Source organism: Lethenteron reissneri, chromosome 64 (genome assembly GCF_015708825.2).
Source record: "Lethenteron reissneri isolate LAM-NWPU_2019-01 chromosome 64, ASM1570882v1, whole genome shotgun sequence".
NCBI classification, from domain to species: domain Eukaryota; kingdom Metazoa; phylum Chordata; class Hyperoartia; order Petromyzontiformes; family Petromyzontidae; genus Lethenteron; species Lethenteron reissneri.
The window spans coordinates 10,497,435-10,525,145 of NC_083842.1; the positions used below are offsets into that span (position 1 = coordinate 10,497,435).

General features: G+C 51.2%; 1 protein-coding gene across 1 annotated transcript; it reads left to right on the forward strand.

Annotated features, from left to right (window-relative positions):
• The first annotated feature begins 6,566 nt into the window (after window positions 1-6,566).
• LOC133359187 (zinc finger and SCAN domain-containing protein 22-like) lies at window positions 6,567-27,688 on the forward strand. The gene is made up of 7 exons (XM_061577608.1): window positions 6,567-6,592; window positions 15,117-15,604; window positions 17,780-17,869; window positions 19,782-19,859; window positions 23,102-23,209; window positions 25,120-25,248; window positions 26,406-27,688. Exons 2-7 carry the CDS (start codon window positions 15,118-15,120, stop codon window positions 26,954-26,956), a joined length of 1,443 nt encoding a protein of 480 aa, XP_061433592.1. The 5' UTR covers window positions 6,567-6,592; window position 15,117; the 3' UTR covers window positions 26,957-27,688.
• Window positions 27,689-27,711: the final 23 nt, after the last annotated feature.

A 27,711-nucleotide genomic window follows, 5' to 3' on the forward strand; every position in this document is an offset into this window, starting at 1 on the left:
CTGGATCAGCATATACGACCCTTGGCTTGGGAATGGCAGAGGATAAGTTGGTTATATAGGGAATGGATCTTAGTTTAAACCAGAAATGACTAAAATAAAATCTTTGACTGGATCTATGAATAAATCTATGACTGGGTTTGGACAGCACTTGCTTGTTTGAGCAAAACAATGAATGATGCAATCTGGATTGCGTCCTATATGATATGAATTGTGTCATCTTATTCCTAGAAGTCATGGATGATGCAATCGTAACTAGGCTTACATCCCTCTGCTGAACAAATTGCCCTATATCGACTCTAGAAATCATACAGTGTCATGCCCTCTTATTTGTAAATGTTTGATTTTGCAAAGGGACACATTTCTGTTTAGCCAAAGTGAGCAGAGATGCCTCGGAATTGTGTGAACAAAGCAGGTAACTTCTGCTATGTTTGTGGTGAAGTGACTTTTGCATCGCAAAAGCGCGCTATTACCACTACGGTTAAGAAAGCCTGTCGCCTTGATTTTGGCTGCAAAATTGGAGATCAGGACAAGAGTTGGGCCCAATGCTGCAACACTTGCGCAACAAATATTTGCCAGTGGTTGAACAAGAAAAGGAAATCGATGCCTTTTGCAGTGACAATGGTTTGGAGAGAGCCAACAGATCATATCAGCAATTTTTATTTCTGCATGGCGCCTCCAGTGGGGAAAGATGTGTCAAAGAAGAAAAAATTAACCCGTAAAAACAAAGTTTTTCACTATAAATCCTTTATATGCGTGGCATCGGTTTTATTTTATTATTCATTTCTGTTTTTCTTGAGTGAGAGTTTCATTTTTATCACATTGGTATTTTAAATTAAATATGAAAAAATTCCTAAAAAGTGTAGCATTTTGGAAAAAAAAATTTCTCACGAAAATAAATTGTCACGCACAACGGAGTCTGTGTGCAAAATGTCAGCTCGATTGGATCACGGGAAGTGGGTTAAAAAACGACCGAAAGATTTGCACGGTCGTAAGCGCGCAAGCAAGCAAGTGAACTTAATATAAAGGATTTAAAAAGTGGAGTGTGCATCATCCAAACATTCCATCGGCTATATGCCCAGTACCCCACGGAGAAGGACTGACGGTTCCTGATGCACCAGAATCATTCTCACTCGAGGTGAAATTAGGCTAAGATAAAGGAATGATGTATCTTTGTTGGTCCTCAGATTCGTGAACATCTTCGAGATGATGCATTTGACTGTACTTCGTGGCAAGGAAAAGACTGCATGGAAAGCCTTCCATCTTCTTGGTTCTTTCGGTAAAGTCACGTAGAAGGGAAGTAATAAAATAATAAAAATAAAACATAATAAAACTCACGACGTTTCGGCCACAACGCAAGCAGCCGTCCTCAGGTGAAGACCAGGTCTGTCGGGGAGACAGCGTCTGAATGAAACAGTCACGAAAGCTTTAAATAGAAAGCCTTCCAGTTGGTGGCAACACATTTTCTTGGAAACAACAAGGCACACAACTACAGGGAGTTGGTGGAAAACGTGAAGGCATCCAAAAAGCCTTGGTTGCAACATGTCACTAAAGATACATTTCGAATTAAAGCTTTCACGACTGCAGGGATTCATATTCTTGGTTCTTTCGGTAAAGTCACGTAGAAGGGAATTAATAAAAATATAACGATGACTTTACCGAAAGAACCAAGAATATGAAGATACGTTATTTGCACTCTAGATTTTTTTCCCAGCGAACTGCGGAGCAGTGGGCGACAAGCATGGCGAGCGATTTCACCAGGACATTGCAACGATGAAGAAACGCTATCGGGGCAAATGGAGCCCGTCAATGCTTGCAGACTATTGCTGGACAGTGGACAAGAGACGCTCCATTTAATGAATACAAGAGACAAGCCGAGAAGCGCCGAGTAGACACTGAATCAAGACTAAACTGATAATTGGTTTTTTACCCTTTTATCTGGCAACAAAACTGACACCTTTTTTACAAGGAGTCATGTTTGCATTGACTACAATACCTGCAGTCGTAATGCAAACAAAAAACAACGCTGATCATGTATGCACTGTCCTTGAAGTTGATTGGTCCACACCCGAGACAGCTTTTCTTAGAGCCTAGTCTCACCCTGGTGTTGGACCAGATGACGCGGTTTTTGGCGTCATCTGACGCGCCTTTTGGCGTCATCTGGTCCAACACCATGTGAGACTAGGCTCTAAGAAAAGCTGTCTCGGGTGTGGACCAATCAACTTCAAGGACAGTGCATACATTATCAGAGTTGTGTTTTTTGTTTGCATTATGACTGCAGGTATTGTAGTCTATGCAAACATGACTCCTTGTAAAAAAGGTGTCAGTTTTGTTGCCAGATAAAAGGGTAAAGAACCAATTATATTTTTTACTGTCAAATGAGGTTCCAATGGTGTAAGGACTAAACTATGTACTTATACATAATAGCTTTTTGCCTTTTGTTTCATAATACATTTTATTTATATAACCCTATTGCTGATTTTTAAAGTGCGGTCCCACTTCTTAAAGTGGGGGTGGGGGGAACCACCAGGGCATCCTTCCAATCCTGTGGAACCCATCCAGTGGTCCAGACTGTTATTATGATGTCATGTCGGGCAGTCTGTGCACAAACGCCACCCTCAGCAGTTTGCTTTGGAGATCATCTCTGCCCGGTCCCTTTCCTGGTCTCACTCTGGATCGCCTTCAGTACTTGTTGTATCTATTAGGTGTTGAAAATGTAGACAAATAATAAAAATGTAATGAAAATTGCAAATATGTAATTTTCCAAATTTATGCTGATTTGTGTAATTATGAAAATATGCATTTATGCTAATTAGTTTCTGCTTCGTTGCCTTGGGGTATCAATCGTGATAATAAAATGAAGGTGTAATTGTATGAAGTTATGCAAGTGTATGTGGTATGGTAATTAGGCTTGGCTTCGTTGTATAGGGTTGTTTTATCAATTGGGATAATACAATATATGTAAATCATTCAATTATACTAATGTATGCAATTATGATAATTAGGCTCCGCTTTGTTGTCTAGGGTGTATTACCAATTGTGATAATAGAATGATTCTCGCTTTGACTTTTACTGATTTTGTTGTAGTGTTTATGTCAGGTCTCCAAATTCATATCTCACCGCAGGAAACAATTCTTATAATTAAGATTATTTTGCCTTAACTTTGGATCTTTTGGTAAAGTCACGTGACTTTACCGAAAGAACCAAAGAAGATTATTTTGCATGAACTTAGGAAGGCACCACTCAGACTCTTCTGTGCTGAGCAACTTTAATATCTGAAAAAAACAAAACACTCTCATATACGAACTCTTGTGCTAGGAATGTCAACACAGCACTCCGGGAGATGTCCTCCTGATTGATTCGTACATATAACCCTCAATGGTTATGTTTGTTAAACTGGGTAACAGAACAATCGGCTAATTCCTCACAGTAAAGCGAGCATACACGGCGACAGGAAAAATTCCTTAAAAATTAATGCGACAATATTCATACGAACAGTAATAAAGAAACATCTCCCTAAGGCCAAAGTTGACCTCGATGAATTCATTGGTAAGATGATGCAATTAACGAAATGCCTTGGAATAATGGTGTGCGGTCGTGTGCCTGCTTGTCTAACAAATGTTTATCGATTGGCTAAGGGCTTCAATAAATTTGCGGGCAAGATTCTGTGATCAAAAGAAAGATTTTTACCAAATAGTATCCCTTTGAGTGTGTAGATTCGTAACATAGATGTTTATAGATGTTAAGTTTCATCAATGAATTCATTGGTACAGTTATGCATTTCGATGTAAAGCTTTCGTGACTGCAGGGATTCATCTTCTTGGTTCTTTCGGTAAAGTCACGTAGAAGGGAATTAATAAAATAATAAAAATAAAACATAATAAAATAATTCTCACGACGTTTCGGCCACAACGCAAGCAGCCGTCCTCAGGTGAAGACCAGGTCTGTCGAGGCGACAGCGTCTGAATGAAACAGCACACGTGCTTGGAGCATATTGATACAGTAATTTTTGCTGTGACGGTCCCACCTGATGACGGAGATTTGTGTTGCCTCCGAAACGTCGTGACTTTTATTATTTTATTTCTATTATTTTACTTTTATTAATTTTATTTTTTTACCTACGTGACTTTACCGAAAAAATGTATGATTCCTTGCAGTCACGAAAGCTTCAAATCTAGAATCAACTTAAACATAACATCACAAAATCTACACTCGGGTCTCGAATGCCCATCTAACCACGCTACGGCACAACTTGACACTGTTCGCTGTCCCGGTCCGGGACCACATGCTGGGTCCCGGACCGGGACAGCGAACAGTGTCAAGGTCCCGGACCGCGTGGCTAGAGGCCTCTTCTCGCCAGAGGTCGCAAACGGGTTTTGATTCCTTACCCGTACCCTACCCAATACCCGGCTAACCCGTACCCGGCCAGGTACGGGTACGGGTAGGCCGTGAGTCAATGGTGAGTCACCGTTTGTCACTCATTTCCCAACGTCTTGTCTCTTATCACAATTCAAGTTCCTAGAATCAACCCACCCGCGCCTGCAACGTGGCTTCATCCCAGAGGGCGCAATCGGGTACCCGTTACCCGTACCCTACCCGTACCCGATCCTTACCCGATACGCGGCTGGGTATCGGGTAGACGGGTACGGGTAGGGGACGGGTACGGGTAGCCGTTCGCGACCCTGGTGCGGCCGGGTACGGGTACGGGTAGGCCGTGAGTCACTGGTGAGTAACCGTTGGTCACTCATTTCGGGTAGGGTACGGGTACCTACGTGACTTTACCGAAAGAACCACAGAGTATGGATCCCTGCAGTCACGAAAACTTCAAATCTCGATTAAAATAAAAGTAGTTTTAGTTTGCGGTGGTTTGTTACGACCTCTTAGATGTATTTCTTGTTTAGACGCTCCGTAAGTACATGGCGGGACTCTCTTTAACAATAACTAGTAAATAAAAAATAAACCCGTAAAAACAAAGTTTTTCACTCTAAATCCTTTATATGCGTGGCGGCAAGAGTCCTCTGGCTTGAGATGGCTGCCACCTATGGGTCAGATGATTGTCTGCCAGCATTAAGCAATTGGTAATTAAATATTTTTAAAAAATTCCCTAAACAGTGTAAAATTTTGGAAAAATTTTTTCACGAACACTAATTGTCACGCACAACGAGTCTGTGTGGAAAATGTCAGCTCGATTGGATCACGGGAAGTGGGTTAAAAAACGACCGAAAGATTTGCACGGTCGTAAGCAAGTAAGCAAGCACGCAAGCAAGCAAGTTAACTTAATATAAAGGATTTAAAAATAAACATTATTCTGTTAAATTGCATAATTCTAATTCTATTAGGGGCCTACATAAATGACGTCACGCACCTAGGGGGGGGGGGTCAGACATGTGTGACGATGTGTGACGGGGGGGTGGGGTGAGAAATGTGACGTCACATCAAAATGCCCAACTTTAAATAAATATAGACAACACGTTCTACTTAATTAAATAGACTTTGTAATAAATGTTTTCTCCTACAACATCAGAGTGCAGCGCCACATTAAATACGCACTACAATGACAATAGTTTAAAGCGATTTTAAGCATTCCACAAGTAGTGACTAATCCCATATCTGCATTTCCCATAATTATGCTAAATTCCTCTGTTGATATGTAAATTCCTTTGTCAAGGCGCCCTTCCCACTCCAACCCAGCTTAAATATACGCTGCCAAGCATGGTGGTGCTCATTCAGACGCTGTCTCCCCGACAGACCTGGTCTTCACCTGAGGACGGCTGCTTGCGTTGTGGCCGAAACGTCGTGAGAATTATTTTATTATGTTTTATTTTTATTATTTTATTATTTCCCTTCTACGTGACTTTACCGAAAGAACCAAGAAAATAAACGAGTTTAACTTTTAAATAAATAAATTGTCAAAAAAAAGTGTCGGTTTTGTTGCCAGGAAAAAGGGGGAAAAACCCCCCCTATTATTAATCTAAAAGGGTAAAAAAACAATTATCATATTTTGCTACTGGCAAAGGAGGTTCCAATGCTCTTGGTTCTTTCGATAAAGTCACGTAGAATGGAGAAGACAGAGTCTGAAAAAAGACTCTGTCTTTCCGACAGACCTGTTCTTCACCTGAGGACGGCTGCTTGCGTTGTGGCCGAAACGTCGTGAGAATTATTTTATTATGTTTTATTTTTATTATTTTATTATTTCCCTTCTACGTGACTTTACCGAAAGAACCAAGTAGACGATTTGAAGCATATTTTTTTGGGGGGGGGCGGGTAGACAGAGCTTTCCTTTAAATGTATTTCTTGTTTAGATGCTCCGTAAGTACATGGCGAGACCCTCTTGAACAATAACTCGTAAATAAATCCAAGAATCATTAATCGATTATTGCATAATCCCAATTCTATTGTATCATCGTCCCAGCGCGGCTCGCTTTCGTTAGTGGAAACGACGCGTTCCCTTTGTTGACTCGGGTCACCGTCTGAGTTGCGCAACTTCACCGCGGACCCTTTCGCCGCCCTCCACCCGCCCCTCCGCCGAGTGAGTCAAATGCGCGCGGTCCCTTGCGCGTGCACTCGGCAGAGGCGAGGGCGACTCACAGAAGAGGTGAGGGTGAGGTGGTGAGGTGGAGGTGGTGAGGGTGAGGTGGTGAGGTGGAGGTGGTGAGGGTGAGGTGGTGAGGTGGAGGTGGTGAGGGTGGTGGAGGTGGTGAGGGTGAGGTGGTGAGGGTGGTGGAGGTGGTGAGGGTGAGGTGGTGAGGTGGAGGTGGTGAGGGTGAGGTGGTGAGGTGGAGGTGGTGAGGGTGAGGTGGTGAGGTGGAGGTGGTGGTGAGGTGGAGGTGGTGAGGAGGTGAGGTGGAGGTGGTGAGGGTGAGGTGGTGAGGTGGAGGTGGTGAGGGTGGTGAGGGTGGTGAGGGTGGTGAGGAGGTGAGGGTGGTGAGGGTGGTGAGGGTGGTGGAGGTGGTGAGGGTGGTGGAGGTGGTGAGGGTGGTGAGGGTGGTGGTGGTGGTGAGGGTGAGGTGGTGAGGGTGGTGAGGGTGTGGAGGTGGTGGTGGTGAGGGTGGTGAGGGTGGTGGAGGTGGTGAGGGTGGTGAGGGTGGTGAGGAGGTGAGGGTGGTGAGGGTGGTGGAGGTGGTGGTGGTGAGGGTGGTGAGGGTGGTGGAGGTGGTGAGGGTGGTGAGGGTGGTGAAGGTGGTGAGGGTGGTGAGGGTGGTGGAGGTGGTGAAGGTGGTGAGGGTGGTGAGGGTGGTGGAGGTGGTGAGGGTGGTGAGGGTGGTGAAGGTGGTGAGGGTGGTGAGGGTGGTGAGGAGGTGAGGGTGGTGAGGGTGGTGAGGGTGGTGAGGGTGAGGTGGTGGTGGTGGTGGGGGTGGTGGTGAGGGTGAGGTGGAGGTGGTGGTGGTGAGGTGGTGAGGGTGAGGTGGTGAGGGTGAGGGTGAGGTGGAGGTGGTGGTGAGGGTGAGGGTGGTGAGGGTGGTGGTGGTGGTGAGGTGGTGAGGGTGAGGTGGTGAGGGTGAGGTGGAGGTGGTGGTGGTGAGGTGGTGAGGGTGAGGTGGTGAGGGTGAGGTGGAGGTGGTGGTGAGGGTGAGGGTGGTGAGGGTGGTGGTGGTGGTGAGGTGGTGAGGGTGAGGTGGTGAGGGTGAGGGGGTGGAGGTGGTGAGGGTGAGGGTGGTGAGGGTGAGGAGGTGAGGGTGAGGTGGAGGTGGTGAGGGTGAGGGTGAGGAGGTGAGGGTGGTGAGGGTGAGGTGGTGAGGGTGAGGTGGTGGTGAGGGTGAGGTGGAGGTGTTGAGGGTGGTGGAGGTGGTGAGGGTGGTGAGGGTGGTGGAGGTGGTGAGGGTGGTGAGGGTGGTGGAGGTGGTGAGGGTGGTGAGGGTGAGGTGGTGAGGGTGAGGTGGTGAGGGTGGTGAGGGTGGTGGAGGTGGTGAGGGTGAGGTGGTGGTGGTGGTGAGGGTGAGGTGGTGAGGGTGAGGTGGAGGTGGTGAGGGTGAGGTGGTGAGGGTGAGGTGGTGAGGGTGAGGTGGAGGTGGTGGTGAGGGTGTGGTGGTGAGGGTGGTGAGGGTGGTGAGGGTGGTGGAGGTGGTGAGGGTGGTGAGGGCGGTGAGGGTGAGGAGGTGAGGTGGTGAGGGTGAGGCGAGGTGGAGGTGGTGGTGAGGGTGAGGTGGTGAGGGTGTGGTGGTGAGGGTGGTGGAGGTGGTGAGGGTGGTGAGGGTGGTGAGGGTGAGGAGGTGAGGGTGAGGTGGTGAGGGTGAGGTGGAGGTGGTGAGGTTGTGAGGTGAGGTGAGGGTGAGGTGGTGAGGTGGTGAGGAGGTGGAGGTGGTGAGGGTGAGGTGGTGAGGTGGAGGTGGTGAGGGTGAGGTGGTGAGGTGGAGGTGGTGGTGGTGGTGGTGGTGAGGTGGAGGTGGTGAGGGTGGTGAGGGTGAGGTGGTGAGGGTGAGGTGGTGAGGAGGTGAGGTGGTGGAGGTGGTGGTGGTGAGGAGGTGAGGTGGTGAGGGTGAGGTGGTGGTGGTGGTGGTGAGGTGGTGGTGGTGAGGGTGAGGTGGTGAGGGTGAGGAGGTGGTGAGGTGGTGAGGGTGAGGTGGAGGTGGTGGTGAGGTGGTGAGGGTGAGGGTGAGGTGGTGAGGAGGTGGAGGTGGTGAGGTGGAGGTGGTGAGGGTGAGGTGGTGAGGGTGAGGTGGTGAGGGTGAGGTGGTGAGGGTGAGGTGGTGGTGGTGGTGAGGGTGAGGTGGTGAGGGTGAGGTGGTGAGGGTGAGGTGGTGGTGGGTGAGGGTGAGGTGGTGAGGGTGAGGTGGAGGTGGTGAGGGTGAGGTGGTGAGGGTGAGGGTGAGGTGGAGGTGGAGGTGGTGGTGGTGAGGAGGTGGAGGTGGTGAGGTGGTGGTGGTGGTGGTGGAGGTGGCGAGGAGGTGAGGTGGAGGTGGTGGAGGTGGTGGAGGTGGTGAGGGTGAGGTGGTGAGGGTGAGGTGGTGAGGGTGAGGTGGAGGTGGTGGTGAGGGTGAGGTGGTGAGGGTGGTGAGGGTGGTGAGGGTGGTGGAGGTGGTGAGGGTGGTGAGGGTGGTGAGGGTGAGGTGGTGAGGGTGAGGAGGTGAGGTGGTGAGGGTGAGGTGAGGTGGAGGTGGTGGTGAGGGTGAGGTGGTGAGGGTGTGGTGGTGAGGGTGGTGGAGGTGGTGAGGGTGGTGAGGGTGGTGAGGGTGAGGAGGTGAGGGTGAGGTGGTGAGGGTGAGGTGGAGGTGGTGAGGTGGTGAGGGTGAGGTGGTGAGGTGGTGAGGAGGTGGAGGTGGTGAGGGTGAGGTGGTGAGGTGGAGGTGGTGAGGGTGAGGGTGGTGAGGTGGAGGTGGTGGTGGTGGTGGTGGTGAGGTGGAGGTGGTGAGGGTGGTGAGGGTGGTGAGGGTGAGGTGGTGAGGGTGAGGTGGTGAGGAGGTGAGGTGGTGGAGGTGGTGGTGGTGAGGAGGTGAGGTGGTGAGGGTGAGGTGGTGGTGGTGGTGAGGTGGTGGTGGTGAGGGTGAGGTGGTGAGGGTGAGGAGGTGGTGAGGTGGTGAGGGTGAGGTGGTGTGGAGGTGGTGAGGGTGAGGTGGTGAGGGTGAGGTGGTGACGGTGAGGTGGTGAGGGTGAGGTGGTGGTGGTGAGGGTGAGGTGGTGAGGGTGAGGTGGTGAGGGTGAGGTGGTGGTGGTGGTGAGGGTGAGGTGGAGGTGGTGAGGGTGAGGTGGTGAGGGTGAGGTGGAGGTGGTGAGGTGGTGAGGGTGAGGTGGTGAGGTGGTGAGGAGGTGGAGGTGGTGAGGGTGAGGTGGTGAGGTGGAGGTGGTGAGGGTGAGGTGGTGAGGTGGAGGTGGTGGTGGTGGTGGTGGTGAGGTGGAGGTGGTGAGGGTGGTGAGGGTGGTGAGGGTGAGGTGGTGAGGGTGAGGTGGTGAGGAGGTGAGGTGGTGGAGGTGGTGGTGGTGAGGGGGTGAGGTGGTGAGGGTGAGGTGGTGGTGGTGGTGAGGTGGTGGTGGTGAGGGTGAGGTGGTGAGGGTGAGGAGGTGGTGAGGTGGTGAGGGTGAGGTGGTGAGGAGGTGGAGGTGGTGAGGTGGAGGTGGTGAGGGTGAGGTGGTGAGGGTGAGGTGGTGACGGTGAGGTGGTGAGGGTGAGGTGGTGGTGGTGAGGGTGAGGTGGTGAGGGTGAGGTGGTGAGGGTGAGGTGGTAGTGGTGGTGAGGGTGAGGTGGAGGTGGTGAGGGTGAGGTGGTGAGGGTGAGGTGGTGAGGGTGAGGGTGAGGTGGAGGTGGAGGTGGTGGTGGTGAGGAGGTGGAGGTGGTGAGGAGGTGAGGTGGAGGTGGTGGAGGTGGTGGAGGTGGTGAGGGTGAGGTGGTGAGGGTGAGGTGGTGAGGTGAGGGTGAGGTGGTGAGGTGAGGGTGAGGTGGTGAGGTGGAGGAGGTGAGGAGGAGGTGAGGAGGTGAGGGTGAGGTGGTGGTGGTGGTGGTGGTGAGGGTGAGGTGGTGGTGGTGAGGTGGTGAGGTGGTGAGGGTGAGGTGGTGGTGGTGAGGGTGAGGTGGTGGTGGTGGTGGTGGTGAGGGTGAGGTGGTGGTGGTGGTGGGGAGGGTGAGGTGGTGGTGGTGAGGTGGTGAGGTGGTGAGGGTGAGGTGGTGAGGGTGAGGTGGTGGTGGTGGTGGTGAGGAGGTGAGGGTGAGGTGGTGGTGGTGAGGAGGTGAGGGTGAGGTGGAGGTGGGGAGGGTGAGGTGGAGGTGGAGGTGGTGGTGGTGGTGAGGGTGAGGTGGTGGTGAGGTGGTGAGGTGGTGGAGGTGGTGAAGGTGAGGGTGAGGTGGTGAGGGTGAGGTGGTGAGGTGAGGTGGTGAGGTGGTGAGGAGGAGGAGGTGAGGTGGTGGAGGTGGTGGTGGTGAGGTGGTGAGGTGAGGAAGAGGTGGTGAGGGTGAGGTGGTGAGGTGGTGAGGGTGAGGTGGTGGTGAGGGTGAGGTGGTGGTGGTGATGGTGAGGGTGAGGTGGAGGTGGTGAGGAGGTGAGGTGAGGTGGTGGTGAGGAGGTGGAGGTGGTGTCGGGTGGTGATGTGGAGGTGGTGAGGTGGTGAGGTGGTGAGGGTGAGGTGGTGGTGGTGAGGGTGAGGTGGTGGTGGTGAGGGTGAGGTGGTGAGGTGGAGGTGGTGGTGGTGAGGTGGTGGAGGAGGTGAGGTGGTGAGGTGGTGAGGTGGTGGAGGTGGTGGTGAGGAGGTGAGGTGGAGGTGGTGAGGTGAGGTGGAGGTGGTAAGGAGGTGAGGTGGTGAGGAGGTGAGGTGGTGAGGTGGAGGTGGTGGTGAGGTGGAGGTGGAGGTGGTGAGGTGAGGTGGTGAGGAGATGGTGGTGGTGAGGAGGTGAGGTGAGGTGAGGGAGTGAGGTGGTGGAGGTGGTGAGGAGGTGTACAAGACACTGTTCAACCACATTGACAATGCAGGTCACAACAACACACGCACCCATCGACTCACTCACCTACTCACCCATCCACACACTCACCTACTCACCCACTCACCCATCCACACACTCGCCTACTCACCCATCCACACACTCACCTACTCACCCATCCACACTCACCTACTCATCCATCCACACACTCACCTACTCACCCATCTACACACTCACCTACTCGCCCATCCACACACTCACCTACTCACCCATCCACACACTCACCTACTCACCCATCCACACACTCACCTACTCACCCATCCACACACCTACTCGCCCATCCACCACTCACCTACTCACCCATCCACACACTCACCTACTCACCCATCCACACACTCACCTACTCACCCATCCACACACTCACCTACTCACCCACACCTCGCCTACTCACCATCCACACTCCCTACTCACACCCTCCACACATCCCCACACCCATCCACACACTCACCTACTCACCCATCCACACACTCACCTGCTCACCCATCCACACACTCACCTACTCGCCCATCCACACACTCGCCTGCTCACCCATCCACACACTCGCCTACTCACCCATCCACACACTCGCCTACTCACCCATCCACACACTCGCCTACTCACCCATCCACACACTCACCTACTCGCCCATCCACACACTCACCTACTCACCCATCCACACACTCACCTACTCAACCATCCACACACTCACCTACTCACCCATCCACACACTCACCTACTCACCCATCCACACACTCACCTGCTCACCCATCCACACACTCGCCTGCTCACCCATCCACACACTCGCCTACTCACCCATCCACACACTCGCCTACTCACCCATCCACACACTCGCCTACTCACCCATCCACACACTCACCTACTCACCCATCCACACACTCACCTACTCACCCATCCACACACTCACCTACTCACCCATCCACACACTCACCTACTCACCCATCCACACACTCACCTACTCACCCATCCACACACTCACCTACTCACCCATCCACACACCTACTCACCCATCGACTCACTCGCCTATCCACACACTCACCTACTCGCCCATCCACACACTCGCCTACTCACCCATCCACACACTCACCTACTCACCCATCCACACACTCACCTACTCACCCATCCACACACCTACTCACCCATCGACTCACTCGCCTATCCACACACTCACCTACTCACCCATCCACACACTCGCCTACTCACCCATCGACTCACTCGCCTACTCACCCATCCACACACTCACCTACTCACCCATCCACACACTCACCTACTCACCCATCCACACACTCGCCTACTCACCCATCCACACACTCACCTACTCACCCATCCACACACTCACCTACTCACCCATCCACACACTCACCTACTCACCCATCCACACACCTACTCACCCATCGACTCACTCGCCTATCCACACACTCACCTACTCACCCATCCACACACTCGCCTACTCACCCATCGACTCACTCGCCTACTCACCCATCCACACACTCACCTACTCACCCATCCACACACTCACCTACTCACCCATCCACACACTCACCTGCTCACCCATCCACACACTCACCTACTCACCCATCCACACACTCACCTAATCACCCATCCACACACTCACCTACTCACCCATCCACACACCTACTCGCCCATCCACGCACTCACCTACTCGCCCATCCACGCACTCACCTACTCACCCATCCACACACTCACCTACTCACCCATCCACACACTCACCTACTCACCAATCCACACACTCACCTACTCACCCAGCCACACACTCACCTACTCACCAATCCACACACTCACCTACTCACCCATCCACGCACTCACCTACTCGCCCATCCACACACTCACCTACTCGCCCATCCACACACCTGCTCGCCCATCCACACACTCACCTGCTCGCCCATCCACACACTCACCTGCTCGCCCATCCACACACTCACCTACTCACCCACTCACCCACTCACCCACTCACCCACCCACTCACCCACTGGCTAGGTGGTGATGGTTGGAAATGCAACGAGCTCTATGGTGTAGAGTTTTGATAAGGGAATTCTTCTGGGATGGATGGTGGTGGGAGTCAGGTTTGAGGTAGGCATCCGTATGGGTGGCTTTCCTGTAGACAGTGTCCCATTGAACCATCAGGTCTCTTTTCAATTAAAACATCCAAGAATGGTGACCTTTTCCACCTCCATGGTGAATTTGATGGCTGCGTGTATGGAATTGATGTGGTTGAAGAATTGGTCCAGAGCTGGTAGGCCATGTGGCCAGATGACGAACGTGTCATCCACGTACCTCTTCCACAAGGAAGGACGTAGGGTGGATGCCTGGATGGCGTCTGTCTCAAATTTCTCCATGAAAACATTGACTACAACTGGAGATAAGGGAGAACCCGTTTTGGTACCTTCCACTTGTTTGTAGAATGTTCCATTCCAGGTGAAGTAATTGTTGGTGAGGCAGTGTCTCACCAGGGCCGGTACATCAACATTCCTTGTTGGGCCAAATCTTAAATGATTTGCAATGGTGCCAGGCACAGGAACTTTGATAAACAAAGATAGAACATCGAAACTGACAAGCAAATCACCTGGAGATAGTGAGATGTCCTTAATTGAAGATACCAACCCAGCTTAAATATACGCTGCCAAGCCTGGTGGTGTTTCATTCAGACGATGTCTTTCCGACAGACCTGTTCTTCGCCTGAGGACGGCTGCTTGCGTTGTGGCCGAAACGTCGTGAGAATTGTATCTTATCATGTTTTATTTTTATTATTGTATTATTTCCCTTCTACGTGACTTTACCGAAAGAACCAAGAAGAAGTGAGCTGAGTTAAGTACAGCTGAGGCGGACTAAGCAGTGAATGGATGCAACGTCGCAGGCATAAATCGGGCCAGTTTGTAGGTGGGTGAGCTAATGGTGGAGACGATAGGACGGAGTGGTCGATCAAAACGTCGTGATGTTGTTATTATTTTTATTATTTATTATTTGTTCTATCTACGTGGCTTTACCGAAAGACCCAAAGAATATGAATTTCTGCAGTCACGAAAGCTTTAAATCGAAAAGTGGATACGGTCGTTTAGAAGTATTTCAGTCATTCATTTTCGTTAATTGCATAACTGTCAAAATAGACAACAAAATACCCGTATTGAAATGGCTGTACGTCGTATGGACCTGAAAACTCTATTTTTCTGTATAAGAATACGGGGTAAAGCGAATCGGTTTGACAGCGATGTTACAGGGCTATACCTAATAAATGAAATAAATGAAATGAAGCTACTTAACGGCGCCTGAAAAAGGGGATCGGTAGGTCAGAGGCAGGGAATTTGAAGGGAATTGGTTGGGAGAAATACAAAATGGGAAACGGAGGATGATTGACAGGGGAGGGGATGAGTTGGGAATCCGTTAGGAAAAGTTGGAAGGTATTTGGTCAGAGGGAAGGCGGGAGGTCAACGAACAATCGAGAAAGGGGCTCGAGGGGGGAGGGGGGGTGGAAGCGAGGGAGTTCGGGATGCTTGGAGTGACGGGAATCTTTGAAGGCGCGTGTGTGTGTCTCGTGCCGCGGGAAATAAAGACTTGTATCAGTTGAAGACTGCCGTGTGGGTTGTTGCTACACACGTAACAAACTAAGAGATTTCCAGATAATCATAATAATTCTTGAACGTCAAATCAGTGTCCATTTTTCCCTAAATTTCGCGGTCCGTTTCTACGCCGTCCCCGCCAGCATGGCGTGTGCGGTGGCCGCCCCGGTGCTGCCGGAGCTGACGGACGACTTCCCGGCGTGGCTGGAGGCGCAGGGCGTGAACCAGGAGGTGGCCAGGGCCATGGACTCGGAGCTGGGCATCCGGGACTACGGGGTCCTGCGCGCCTGCGTCGGGGACGGCCTCGTGCGGGCCGAGCTGCTGGCCGCGGCGCGCGACCGCCTGCCCTTCGGCTTCTACGCCGTGCTGCGGCAGGTGGTGAAGGCCCTGCGGGGCGACGAGACCCACCACGATGACGCGGCCGCCGCCTACCCTGGCGACGTGACGCTGGGAGGGCTGGTGGACGTGCTGCTCGCTCTGTTCAGCGGCCTGAGCCGGGAGCTGCTGCTGTCTGCGCGGAGGCTGGGGGACGCGGACGATCGGAAATACGCGGCGGCTTCTCCCTCGTCCGCGGGTGCGCCCGGCGCGGAAAACTTGATGGCGACAGAGACGAGTCATCTTATGGAAAACGGTAATCGGCGCTTCGCTCGCTTTTTAAATATAGACTAAACTACGAACTGAACTATTTATATTTTACCAGGTAAGGGCCATTGGGCTCTAATTCAGAAGCGACCTGGCCACGAATGATAACTCAACGAAGTGGCTTATCACGTGGAAATGTTACAGCAGCCAGCAACTCTAAACGCGCGATGTTGATTCTAAATGCGGAGGTCAAAAACCGGAGAACCCGCGGAATACACGCAAACTCGAAAAATGCAGCAGGCATCATCAGGGTCGGGATGGAACCCGTGACCGCCTGTATACCAGGTGAGGGATTTAACATCTCCCAGCCACCGCGATGATGAGAGAGACACGCAGACTCCAAATATACAGCAGCAGGCGTCGTCATGGTTGCGATCGAACCCACGACCTCCTGTATACCAGGCGAGGTAGTTAACATCTCCCAGCCACCGTGATGATGAGAGAGACACGCAGACTCCAAATATACAGCAGGCGTCAGGGTCGGGATCTAACCCACGACCTCCTGTATACCAGGCGAGGTAGTTAACATCTCGCCACCGCAGTGTGCCAAATAGAGAGGTCGGTGGGTGCCAGGGATGTGGGAGAGATCCGCTGACGCTTGAATAAGTTTGGATTTATTTCGCCATCTTTCCAGCCGACGGCCGAGTGTCGTCATCTTTGGCGCGCAGACGGGGTCAATACTGACCCAGCCGCAAATAACGTATTTACAAATAAAAGAAGCCCCCAATATTCAGACGAGCGAGATGTCCAATGCCAGCGCGGCGGCCTAACGCTGCGGACGAGATGGACCAATGGACTGGATCGTGGTGGCAAACAGAGTGAGGTAGAAGTCGGAAGTGAGATGCCCCAGTGGGGTTGACGGAGGAGAATTGGGCCTTCCAATCTCTCTGCATCTCTTCGCCTAGACAGCCTGTACCCCCCCGCCTCCCAACCCCCCCCCCTTCCCCGCCAACCCCTCTTATGTCATGGGACCTCCTTTGCCAGTACCAAAATATACTAATAGGGGTTTTTCCCCTTTTTTCTGGCAACAAAACTGACACCTTTTGCAAGGAAACATGCTTACATTAACCACAATACTTGCAGTCAAATGCAAATAGAAAACAATACTCTGATAATTTGTGCATTGTCTTTGAAACTGATTGGTCCACACCAGAGACAGCTTTCTTTAGAGCCTCGTCTCATATGGTGTTCGACCAGACGACAGATAACGCGGATTTCGATTCGGGCGTAACGCGATCGAGCGGAGGGAACTAACTCTAGATTTGAAGCTTTCGTGACTGCAAGGATTCATATTCTTAGGTTTTTTCGGTAAAGTCACATAGGTAAAAAATTCAAATTAATAAAAGTAAAATAAAATAAAAATAAAAATCACGACGTTTCGGAGGCAACACAAGCTTCCGTCTTCAGGTGGAACCGTCACAGCACGATAGCTGTATCAAGTGAGAGAAATTCCAAGAAAACAGTCCTTGTTTATATAAAGCGATGGGTATTACCTTGTTATTTCGGCATCTCTTGAGGAAGGCCAGCGTCTCGAGAAGCTGTGACTTCTTGTCTCGTTGTCTGTTAAAAACTCTTAACAGATAGGTGTAATTCCTCCCCGTAGAGGGTATTTATTTTTAAATCCTTTATATTAAGTTCACTCGCTTGCTTGCTTGCGCGCTTACGACCGTGCCAATCTTTCGGTCGTTTTTTAACCCACTTCCCGTGATCCAATCGAGCTGACATTTTGCACACAGACTCGTTGTGCGTGACAATTTACTTTCGTAAAAAAAATTTTTTCCAAAATTTTCCACTTTTTAGGAAAAAAAAAATGTCATATTTAATTTAAAATACCAATGTGATCAAAATAAAACTCTTACTCAAGAAAAACAGAAATGAATAATAAAATAAAACCGATGCCACGCATGTAAAGGATTTATAGTGAAAAACTTAGTTTTTACGGGTTAATTTTTTTTACGTTTATTCATTTTAATTTTTTACCTACGTGACTTTACCGAAACAACCTAAGAATAAGAGGGAACTAACGTCGCGCGGGTAGGAACAGGCGGTCGTGCGGCCGCCTCGGCGGTAGCGTCGCACGCGGCATCGGCATGCTGGCGGATGCTTCTAGATGCTACCCGCGTGCCTCAAGTCGCTGTGTGCGTGTCCCCCTCTCTCATCTCAGATGAGCCGGCGTTGACCGAGACGACTCTGGACGTCGACTCGGACTCAAGCCTCGCCGTGCATCGGATCAAAGCGGAGTCTCCCCGCGGTAGTGCGAGCCCTCGGCAGTCCCGGGGAGGGGGGGGGGGCGGGGGGGGGCGGGGGGGGCGGGGGGGCGGGGGGGGGCAGGGGGGGGGCCGCTTTCCCGCAGTCCCCAGTCCCCCCCCCGTGTTATTCCCAGAGAGCTCTGGTTCAAATGTAGATGCCACTGCAGATGTAGATGCCACTGGGTGTTCACGTTCTACAGATGTATATGCCACTGGTTTTTCACGTTCTACAGATGTAGATGCCACTGGTTCTTCACGTTCCGCAGATGTATATGCCACTGGGTGTTCACGTTCGGCAGATGTAGATGCCACTGGTTCTTTACGTTCTGCAGATGTAGATTCCACTGGTTCTTCACGTTCTGTAGATGTAAATGCCACTGGTTCTTTACGTTCTGCAGATGTAGATGCCACTGGTTCTTCACGTTCGGCAAATGTAGATGCCACTGGGTGTTCACATTCTGCAGATGTAGATGCCACTGGTTCTTCACGTTCTGTAGATGTAGATGCCACTGGTTCTTCATGTTCTGCAGATGTAGATGCCACTGGTTCTTCACGTTCTGTAGATGTAGATGCCACTGGATGTTCACGTTCAGCAGATGTAGATGCCACTGGTTCTTTACGTTCTGCAGATGTAGATGCCACTGGTTCTTCACGTTCTGCAGATGTAGATGCCAATGGTTCTTCACGTTCTACAGATGTAGATGCCACTGGTTCTTCATGTTCTGCAGATGTAGATGCCACTGGTTCTTCACGTTCTGCAGATGTAGATGCCACTGGTTCTTCACGTTCTGCAGATGTAGACGCCACTGGGTGTTCACGTTCTGCAGATGTAGATGCTACTGGTTCTTCACGTTCTGCAGATATAGATGCCACTGGTTCTTCACGTTCTACAGATGTAGATGCCACTGGTTCTTCACGTTCTGCAGATGTAGACGCCACTGGTTCTTCACATTCTGCAGATGTAGATGCCACTGGTTCTTCACGTTCTGCAGATGTAGATGCCACTGGTTCTTCACGTTCTGCAGATGTAGATACCACTGGTTATTCACGTTCTGCAGATGTAGATGCCACTGGTTCTGCACATTCTGCAGATGTAGATGCCACTGGTTCTTCACGTTCTGCAGATGTAGATGCCACTGGTTCTTCACGTTCTGCAGATGTAGATGCCACTGGGTGTTCACGTTCTGCAGATGTAGATGCCACTGGTTCTTTACGTTCTGTAGATGTAGATGCCACTGGTTCTTCACGTTCTGCAGATGTAGATGCCACTGGGTGTTCACGTTCTGCAGATGTAGATGCCACTGGTTATTCACGTTCTGCAGATGTAGATGCCACTGGTTCTTCATGTTCTCCAGATGTAGATGCCACTGGTTCTTCACGTTCTGCAGATGTAGACGCCACTGGGTGTTCACGTTCTGCAGATGTAGATGCCACTGGTTATTCACGTTCTGCAGATGTAGATGCCACTGGTTCTTCACGTTTTCCAGATGTAGATGCCACTGGTTCTTCACGTTCTGGAGATGTAGATGCCACTGGTTATGCACGTTCTGCAGATGTAGATGCCACTGGTTCTTCACGTTCTGCAGATGTAGATGCCACTGGTTGTTCACGTTCTGCAGATGTAGATGCCACTGGTTGTTCACGTTCTGCAGATGTAGGTGCCACTGGTTCTTCACGTTCTGCAGATGTAGATGCCATCACCGCCATCTGTTGTGCAGCGGTTGAACTTACGACTCTCGGTCCGAACAGTCGCAACTGGACATACGGACTTGGTTTGTTCCCGCCTCTGAAAGTTCGCAGGTCAAATGCTCGCAAGTAGAGCAGTCCCCGTATTTGGTTACCTGCAGGATCAGCCCGTTCGAGGGCAACTCACGGACGATGACTGACGCCACAGCCGTGTGTCTTGCCTGTCCCCAGACGATCCGACCGTGACCCCAACCCTGGACATGGACTGCAGCCACGGCCTTCATTTCGTTAAAGTGGAGCAGCCCGATGGTAACGCTCGCTCGCCCCGTGACGTCGCAGGCCGGTAGCTCGCGGTTGTTGCGCGTCGCCATCGATCCGGTTGAGCCCTCAGCTGGCCCGGGTGGAGCTGGAATTTCCGACAGGGTAGCGGTTGACGTGCGTGGCTGGCTCGCCTACTCCCGTGTCCGTTATTGCGTGCGAAAGACGTTCCAACACGCGGGCATATGTACAGGAAATAATAAAATGATAAAAATAAAACCTAATAAAATAATTCTCACGGCATTTCGGCCACAACGCAAGCAGCTGTCCTCAGGTGAAGAACAGGGCTCTCGAGAAGACAGAGTCTGAATGAAACACCACCAAGCTTGGCAGCGCATATTTAAGCTGGGTTGGCGGGGGAAGAGCGCCTTGACAAAATAATTTGCATATCAAGAGGGATTTAGCATATTTATGGGAAATGCAGATATGGGATTAGTCACTACTTGTGGAATGCGTAGGAGGTGGGCGGGGGGGGTTTCAAAGTCATATTATGCCCGTGCATTGTGCAGGATTAGCAGCACCAAAGGGAGGGAGTAGGGATATCACTGAGCATGCGCATCGATCGTTAGCGTTCGTTCTAAAATCGAAAAAGTTGCAATCGAAATCGTCAGCTGTCCTTCATTTTGAGTGATTTCTCCGATCATTTATGTTTGTGAGTTTTCATTTAATAAACCGTGCGATTGCAGATGAACTGAAAACGTAACCTGTATCTATCTATATTAGTGGTTTTTGTCAGAGAGAACCGTGAAAAGTAGATACATTTGAATTATCCGCGGCCGCCCTCCCGGTTAGTCTACTTTGTTTGCTACTTTTTTTATTTTGCAAAGTTTAATTGCCACCGAACCTATGTAGCTCTTATTCTTAGGTTTTTTCGGTAAAGTCACATAGAATGGAAATAATAAAATAATAAAAAGAAAACGTTATAAAATACAATTCTCACGACGTTTCGGCCACAACGCAAGCAGCCGTCCTCAGGTGAAGAACAGGTCTGTCGGGGAGACAGCGTCTGAATGACACGCCCCAGGCTTGGAGCGTCTACGTGACTTTACCGAAAGAACCAAGAAGACGAATCCCTGCAGTCACGAAAGCTTTAAATCGAAATCTATGTAGCTCTTTTTTCAGCAGCAACCTGGCTATCAAAAATGATGATAGCTCAATAGAGTGGGCTTTTATCGTCCTCGCGTGGACATTTATAGCAGCACCCAAACACTCGAAGCGTGCGATGTTGATTCTAAACGCGGAGGAGGAAAAACCCCGGGAGGACCCAGAGAAAGATCCACGCGACCGCGCGGAAGAGAGATACGCTAACTCCACATATACAGCAGCAGGCGTCAGGGGTCGGAATCGGACCCACGACCTCCTGCATACCGGGCGAGGGAGTGAACATCTCCTAGCCACCACGGCGCCCCTCGTGACTTTGAGCCGGTTCACTTGAGCTGTGACTTCAGAATCAGAATTTTTTTAAAATCCTTTATATTAAGTTCGCTTGCTTGCTTGCTTGCGTGCTTGCGTGCTTGCTTGCTTGCTTACGACCGTGCAAATCTTTCGGTCGTTTTTTAACCCACTTCCCGTCATCCAATCGAGCTGACATTTTGCACACAGACTCGTTGTGCGAGACAATTAATGTTCGTGAAAATTTTTTTCCAAACTTTTACACTGTTTAGGGAAAACAAATTAAATATTTAATTACCAATTTCTTAATACTGGCAGACAATCATCTGACCAATAGGTGGCAGCCATCTCAAGCCAGAGGACGAGAGGACTCTAGCCGCCACGCATATAAAGGATTTAGAGTGAAAAACTTTGTTTTTACGGGTTTACTTGTTATTTATACTGGAGGAGGAATCCGATGCGTTATCAAGCTCTTCATCACAGATGCCCAGCAGGGGCAGGTGGGCACGTGGGCACGATACAACAACAACAACAACAGTACAAACAGACGATAGGATGAGTATAGGAAAGGTAAACAAATTTCTTTAGAAAAAACAAAATATGCAAATTCCTTTGTCAAGGCGCCCTTCCCCCTCCAACCCAGCTTAAATATACGCTGCCAAGCCTGGTGGTGCTCATTCAGACGCTGTCTCCCCGACAGACCTGGTCTTCACCTGAGGACGGCTGCTTGCGTTGTGGCCGAAACGTCGTGAGAATTATTTTATTGTGTTTTATTTTTATTATTTTATTACTTCCCTTCTACGTGACTTTACCGAAAGAACCAAGAAGACATACAATCCTGTTGGGTCAACTTTTTACCCCCGCATCTGCTATAACTTTTTCGATTCATTTGTAATAAAGGTCGTTGAAGCGACTTCTGGAATCCGGTCTTTATTCGCTTTTCATTACAACACTCCTCCACGCTGCTGACAGGCAGCGTGAGAGGGATAGAGAGAGAGAGACACGTAGCCACTTGGCAGCCTGGACCCCGCTCCCACGTGGCCTCACCCCTCCGTTTGTTCCAGTTCTGACCACGTGTCGTTCGTCTCCACCCCTATTTAATACCCGGGTCACGTGGTACGTTTCCACCAATCCTGGTTAGCCTCTATGGAATATTCCAGACTCCACCGGTAGGCTCCCGGGACCACGCCCCTGACTCGTCTCCCCATTGGCTGTGGCTAAAGCCAGCAGAACCAATCCTCTACTTGCAGCTGTCACCATCCCATCACGTCAGGGCCACGCCCCTGACTCATCTCCCCATTGGCTATGGACCAGGACTGGCAGAGCCAATCATCGTGACGAGTTGTGATCCGTCAACGACCCGGATGTAACCTCACATTACACATTTTAAAATCCATTATATTAAGTTCACTTGCTTGCTTGCTTACGACCGTGCAAATATTTCGGTCGTTTTTTAACCCACTTCCCGTGATCCAATCGAGCTGACATTTTGCACACAGACTCGTTGTGCGTGACAATGAATGTTCGTGAAAATTTTTTTCCAAAATTTTACACTTTTTAGGACAAAATATTATATTTAATTACCAATTGCTTAATGGTGCAATGCAATCATCTGACCCATAGGTGGCGGCCATCTCAAGCCAGAGGACGAGAGGACTCTAGCCGCCACGCATATAAAGGATTTATAGTGAAAAACTTTGTTTTTACGGGTTATACTTATTGGGTTTTTAATCTTACCAGGAATACTCGGCCTGAATCTCAGCCGCCCCTCTTGTGCCCTGCTGCAAGAACCAATCATATTTCCTCCCCACCCCCCCTCCATCTCCTCCCCCGGTCATCAGGTGGCGGCTTCACTGCTGCAGCGCCTTCCCACTCGGGCTTCCAGGACGAGGTCGAAGCCGTGATGGAATACAGGCCTTGCACGTCGTCGCATTCGGGCGACACGCACGGTAAAGTATGGGGACACGTGTGGGGTCACCCCCCACCACGTCGCTAAGGCCTCTTTCGCTCCCTCTCTGTCTGAGGCTTTCCTGAATGAATAAGCGCCAATTATATACGATTGGAAAAATCGTTGTCTCCTGAATATGGAACCAAGAATGTTGTGGACTGTCCCCTATTGTCCATCCTGCCTCGGTCATGGCTGTGAAGCGTGTTAGAATTTCCACCATGAAGGGTTGGTTTCCGCAATAAAGAGCTCATCGGATTCCTCCTTTGGCTACTTCATAGCCGTCAACCCCTTATCAGTGCCCTACCACCTGATTACAGACCAATTCAGACCTCATTGGTCACCCCGTGCCCCTTGTAAGTCTCAACGTTCATCCTACAAAGTCCCATCGCAAGGGGGAGAAACACAACTAGACAATTATACTCTTTGGGTATTTCGGTAAAGCCACGTAGATATAAAAAATAATAAAAATAATAACAATATCACGACGTTTCGATCGCAACACAAGCAATCGTCATCAGGTGAGAAATATCGCGGGAGAGCTGCTAAGGCAAGGAGTTAACACATTCCTCCTGCGGAGGGAGCTGGTAGGAACGTTGGGTTGCTCGGTCAATGGCCTGCAGGGTCAACGGCGGCGTGGTGTATTCCGCAAATATGGCCGACTGTGAGGGCGGGCACAAGCCGGCGTGAGTAGGTTAAACGTTGAGTTTTATAAGGGCACCACGGGGTGACCAGCCCCTCCCCACCCAGCCCCACCCCTCCCACCCCCCACCCAGCCCCACCCTCCCCAACCAGCCCCTCCCCACCCTCCCCTCCCCACCCAGCCCCTCCCCACCCAGCCCCTCCCCACCCTCCCCACCCAGCCCCTCCCCACCCTCCCACCCAGCCCCTCCCCACCCTCCCCACGCAGCCCCTCCCCACCCAGCCCCTCCCTGCACGACGGACGGACACAATAATCTCCTGTGGGCTGGTGGAACCAGGAGGTTCCTACCAGTATAAAGGTTTGGGATGGGTGTAGCCCAAGGGTCAGTGGGCGGGGCAAGTGATGAAATTTGCACGTAAATGTTAGATCGGGTAAATCTTGACAAACGAAGCTGTGGGGGTGGCCATTGTGTAACGGGTTCCGGAGACACTTGTAGAGGTAACTTCTTTATTACAATCCAACACTCCAACACTCCAAAGCCAACAGTCCTGATGCTCTGTAACAGCTCCCAGGTACACAGCCTAGCTACACAGCCTAGATACACTACTCTGGCTACGCTCTGGAACTCGCCCTCACAAGGTTGTAGAGTCGGGAGTTCCAGAGTCCCACCACTGGCTCTCACAGCATCCCAGGGTCCTCAGATGGCTGGTCTTGGGTCTTGGGTCTTGAGCTACAACTGGCCCTGATCGTCCAGGGAGCTCCGCTTTTATGCCTCGTCCCCAACGAGGGGTGGGGCCGTGTGCGCCCCCAGATATCCCACAGAGCACACACAGCCCCCCCCGTTGGTGGCGCCAAGCGGCTTAAGCGCCTGGGCCACCCGCGAACCCAACGCCTGGCGCCAAGAGGCTTAAGCGCCTGGCCCGCCCAGGGTCCCAGAGCCCCCAGCAGCCCCTCCCTTTTTATGTCACTACAATGTATCGTGAGAGATTAGCAATGAGGAGGTGCCGTGTACGCACGTTGAAATTCTTTCGCACCGTACGTAGCCAACCGTGCTAATCGGAGGTACAACAAACCAAACCCTGGCTCGCCAGGAGAAAGCGGCACACGGCACGGCAAGTGTACGGCGCTCGCACCGCTGTCTGCGATCCGCAAACCCGGCCAACCGACGCGGTGGGATTACTAAGGGTGTCGTCGCGTCACTGAGCGTTCCTGGGACAGACGCGGGGAACGTTTCCCCAAACCGTTCTGCTTGTGCGCCGATGCTGACGCAGGGGGCGGCGGTGTGGCGGCGATCGTGTGGACTCGTGCACGTGAGATGGAGCATCATACCCCGGCCGAGGACTCCGCGGTCTCCAGGTGGAGCCAGGCGGACCGCGCTCAGAGGCCCGCGACCCACGAAGGTGCGGCACTTGTCGGCAGTCCGCTGGGGCGTCGCCGCGCTGGCGTCTGTAAACGCTCCCCATTGAAAAATCTATCGAATACATCTTCTTGGATCTTCTTGGTTCTTTCGGTAAAGTCACGTAGAAGGGAAGTAATAAAATAATACAAATAAAACATTATTAAATAATTCTCACGACGTTTTGGCCACAATGCAAGCGAGAGGTGAGGACGGCTGCTTGCGTTGTGGCCGAAACGTCGTGAGAATTGTTTTATTATGTTTTATTTTAATTATTTTATGACTTCTCTTCTACGTGACGACTTTACCGAAAGAACCAAGAAGATGAATCCCTGCAGTCACGAAAGCTTTAAATCGAAATTTTATTATGTTTTATTTTTATTATTTTATTACTTCCCTTCTACGTGACGACTTTACCGAAAGAACCAAGAAGATGAATCCCTGCAGTCACGAAAGCTTTAAATAGAAATCTATCGAAGAAATGCATCGCATTGTTCTCCGGCCGTTTGTCAAGCCACCGCTTCACGAAAGGTCTCGGCCACGGTCGTGTCGGTCGGTCATTGCCGTTCGTTGGACCGTACTACACCGTCGCCGGTCACTGACCCACTACTCCTCCCCCCCCTGCCTCCCCCCCCCTACCCCCGAACTATTCGTAGCTGGGAACGGGCTCAAGGTCAGTGTGGCTGCGAGCCGGCTCACTTAAGCCGCCTCAGTTTGAGCCAGGCGTCACAGTTCCTATGATGACTGTTTCATTGCGTTCATGGCTTTATTTTGGTGATTTCGAAAAGTGTATTTGTTTGGCCATGTTTGCTTGTTGTAGTGCAGAGTTAGACTGATGGCCTTAATCTAAGTTGTCTTGTGGTTGTTGTTGTTGGTTGTTTGACTTGCATCCCACTGGGACTTTTGCACACAGCGTTGGTGTACGGTGATTTTTTTCTGCAATATTTTGCCGTCTTTTCTTGGATTTTCAGTTTGCACTCAGTCACATATTCACTTTAAGATGTTTTTTTGTTCATGTTTTTTTGTTTGTTGCGGTTGCACCCAATTCAAGAGCCGAACGGCTCACAGGGCTACACCTAATCAATGAGCTTGAAACTCGAAGGCCCCGATGCCGAATCTTAACTTGCTGCAAGAGATAACCGCCGTTCCTCCCCTCGTCAGGTGACGGCGTCGTCGCAAGACCCTCCCACCCGGACTTCCAGAACGAGGCCGCCACAGCCATGGAACGCCGGCCACGCGCGTTGCCGCAGTCGTCGGGAGAAACGTCGCACGTTCAAGCGTGGCGACGCGCGGGTCACGTGACCCCACGGTTGTCCACTACGCGTCCGTCCGTCCCGCCACGGCTTGCCTGCGGCGGCGGCGGCGGCGGCGGAGGATCGCCGGCGAGGGAGAAGGAGAAGCCCTACTCTTGCAAGGTTTGCACGCGGGCCTTCTCGCAAAAAGTGAACCTGCAGGTCCACATGCGCGTGCACACGGGCGAGAAGCCGTACCGCTGCGACTTGTGCGACGTCAGGTTCATGATGAAGCCGAACCTCATCGTGCACCAGCGGCGGGTGCACACGGGCGAGAAGCCGTACCACTGCGAGGAGTGCGGCCTCGACTTTTTCCAGCACTGCACCCTGATTCGCCACCTGCGTACGCACGCCCACGCGGAACCGCCAAGCGCCCACAGCGGTGGGGCCATCGGTGCCGCGCTCTCCGACGACGCGTGACGGCCCGTGAACGGATCGTCAAACTGTTGCTGTGTTTAAACCGAGCTGCGTGGCTCTTTTGAAAAAGCGACCAGGCCACAAACGGTGCCTCGACGAAGGGGGTGGGGGTTATCGTCATGTGGAAATTTATAGCAGCCAAATACTCTGAAACATGTAGAGATGCATAGAGACCCATCGACTACATTCAACTATTTAAATTTTAGCTGTTTTTCAGAAGCGACCTCGGCCATCACAAATGATAGCTCAACGAAGTGGGATTATCAACATCGTGTGGACATTTATAGCAGCCAACGACAATAAACGCATGTTGATTCCGGAGGGAAAAACCTGAGGACCTGGAAACTAAAAATCCACACGACCATGGCGAGAGAGAGAGAGACATGCAAACTCCAAATATACAGCAAGCGTCAGGGTCAGGATCGAACCCACAACCTCCTGCGTATCAGGCGAGGTAGTTAACATCTCATAGCCACCGTGATGATGATGAGAGAGAGAGACACACGCAAACTCCAAATATACAGCAGGCGTCAGGGTCAGGATCGAACCCATGCCCTCCTGCGTACCAGGCGAGGTAGTTCACATCTCGCCACCATGGCGCTCCCACAGTGCTCATCTCCGCAGATGGGTGGAATGTTTTTTAGCCGAGGGAGAGGCAGAGAGATAAGATTGTCTTTTTGTGGTCTGGATTTCATTTTTGGTAAGATTGGTGTGTGTGTGTAGTGTATGACGACAGAGGCCTACACACTGTTTAGGAG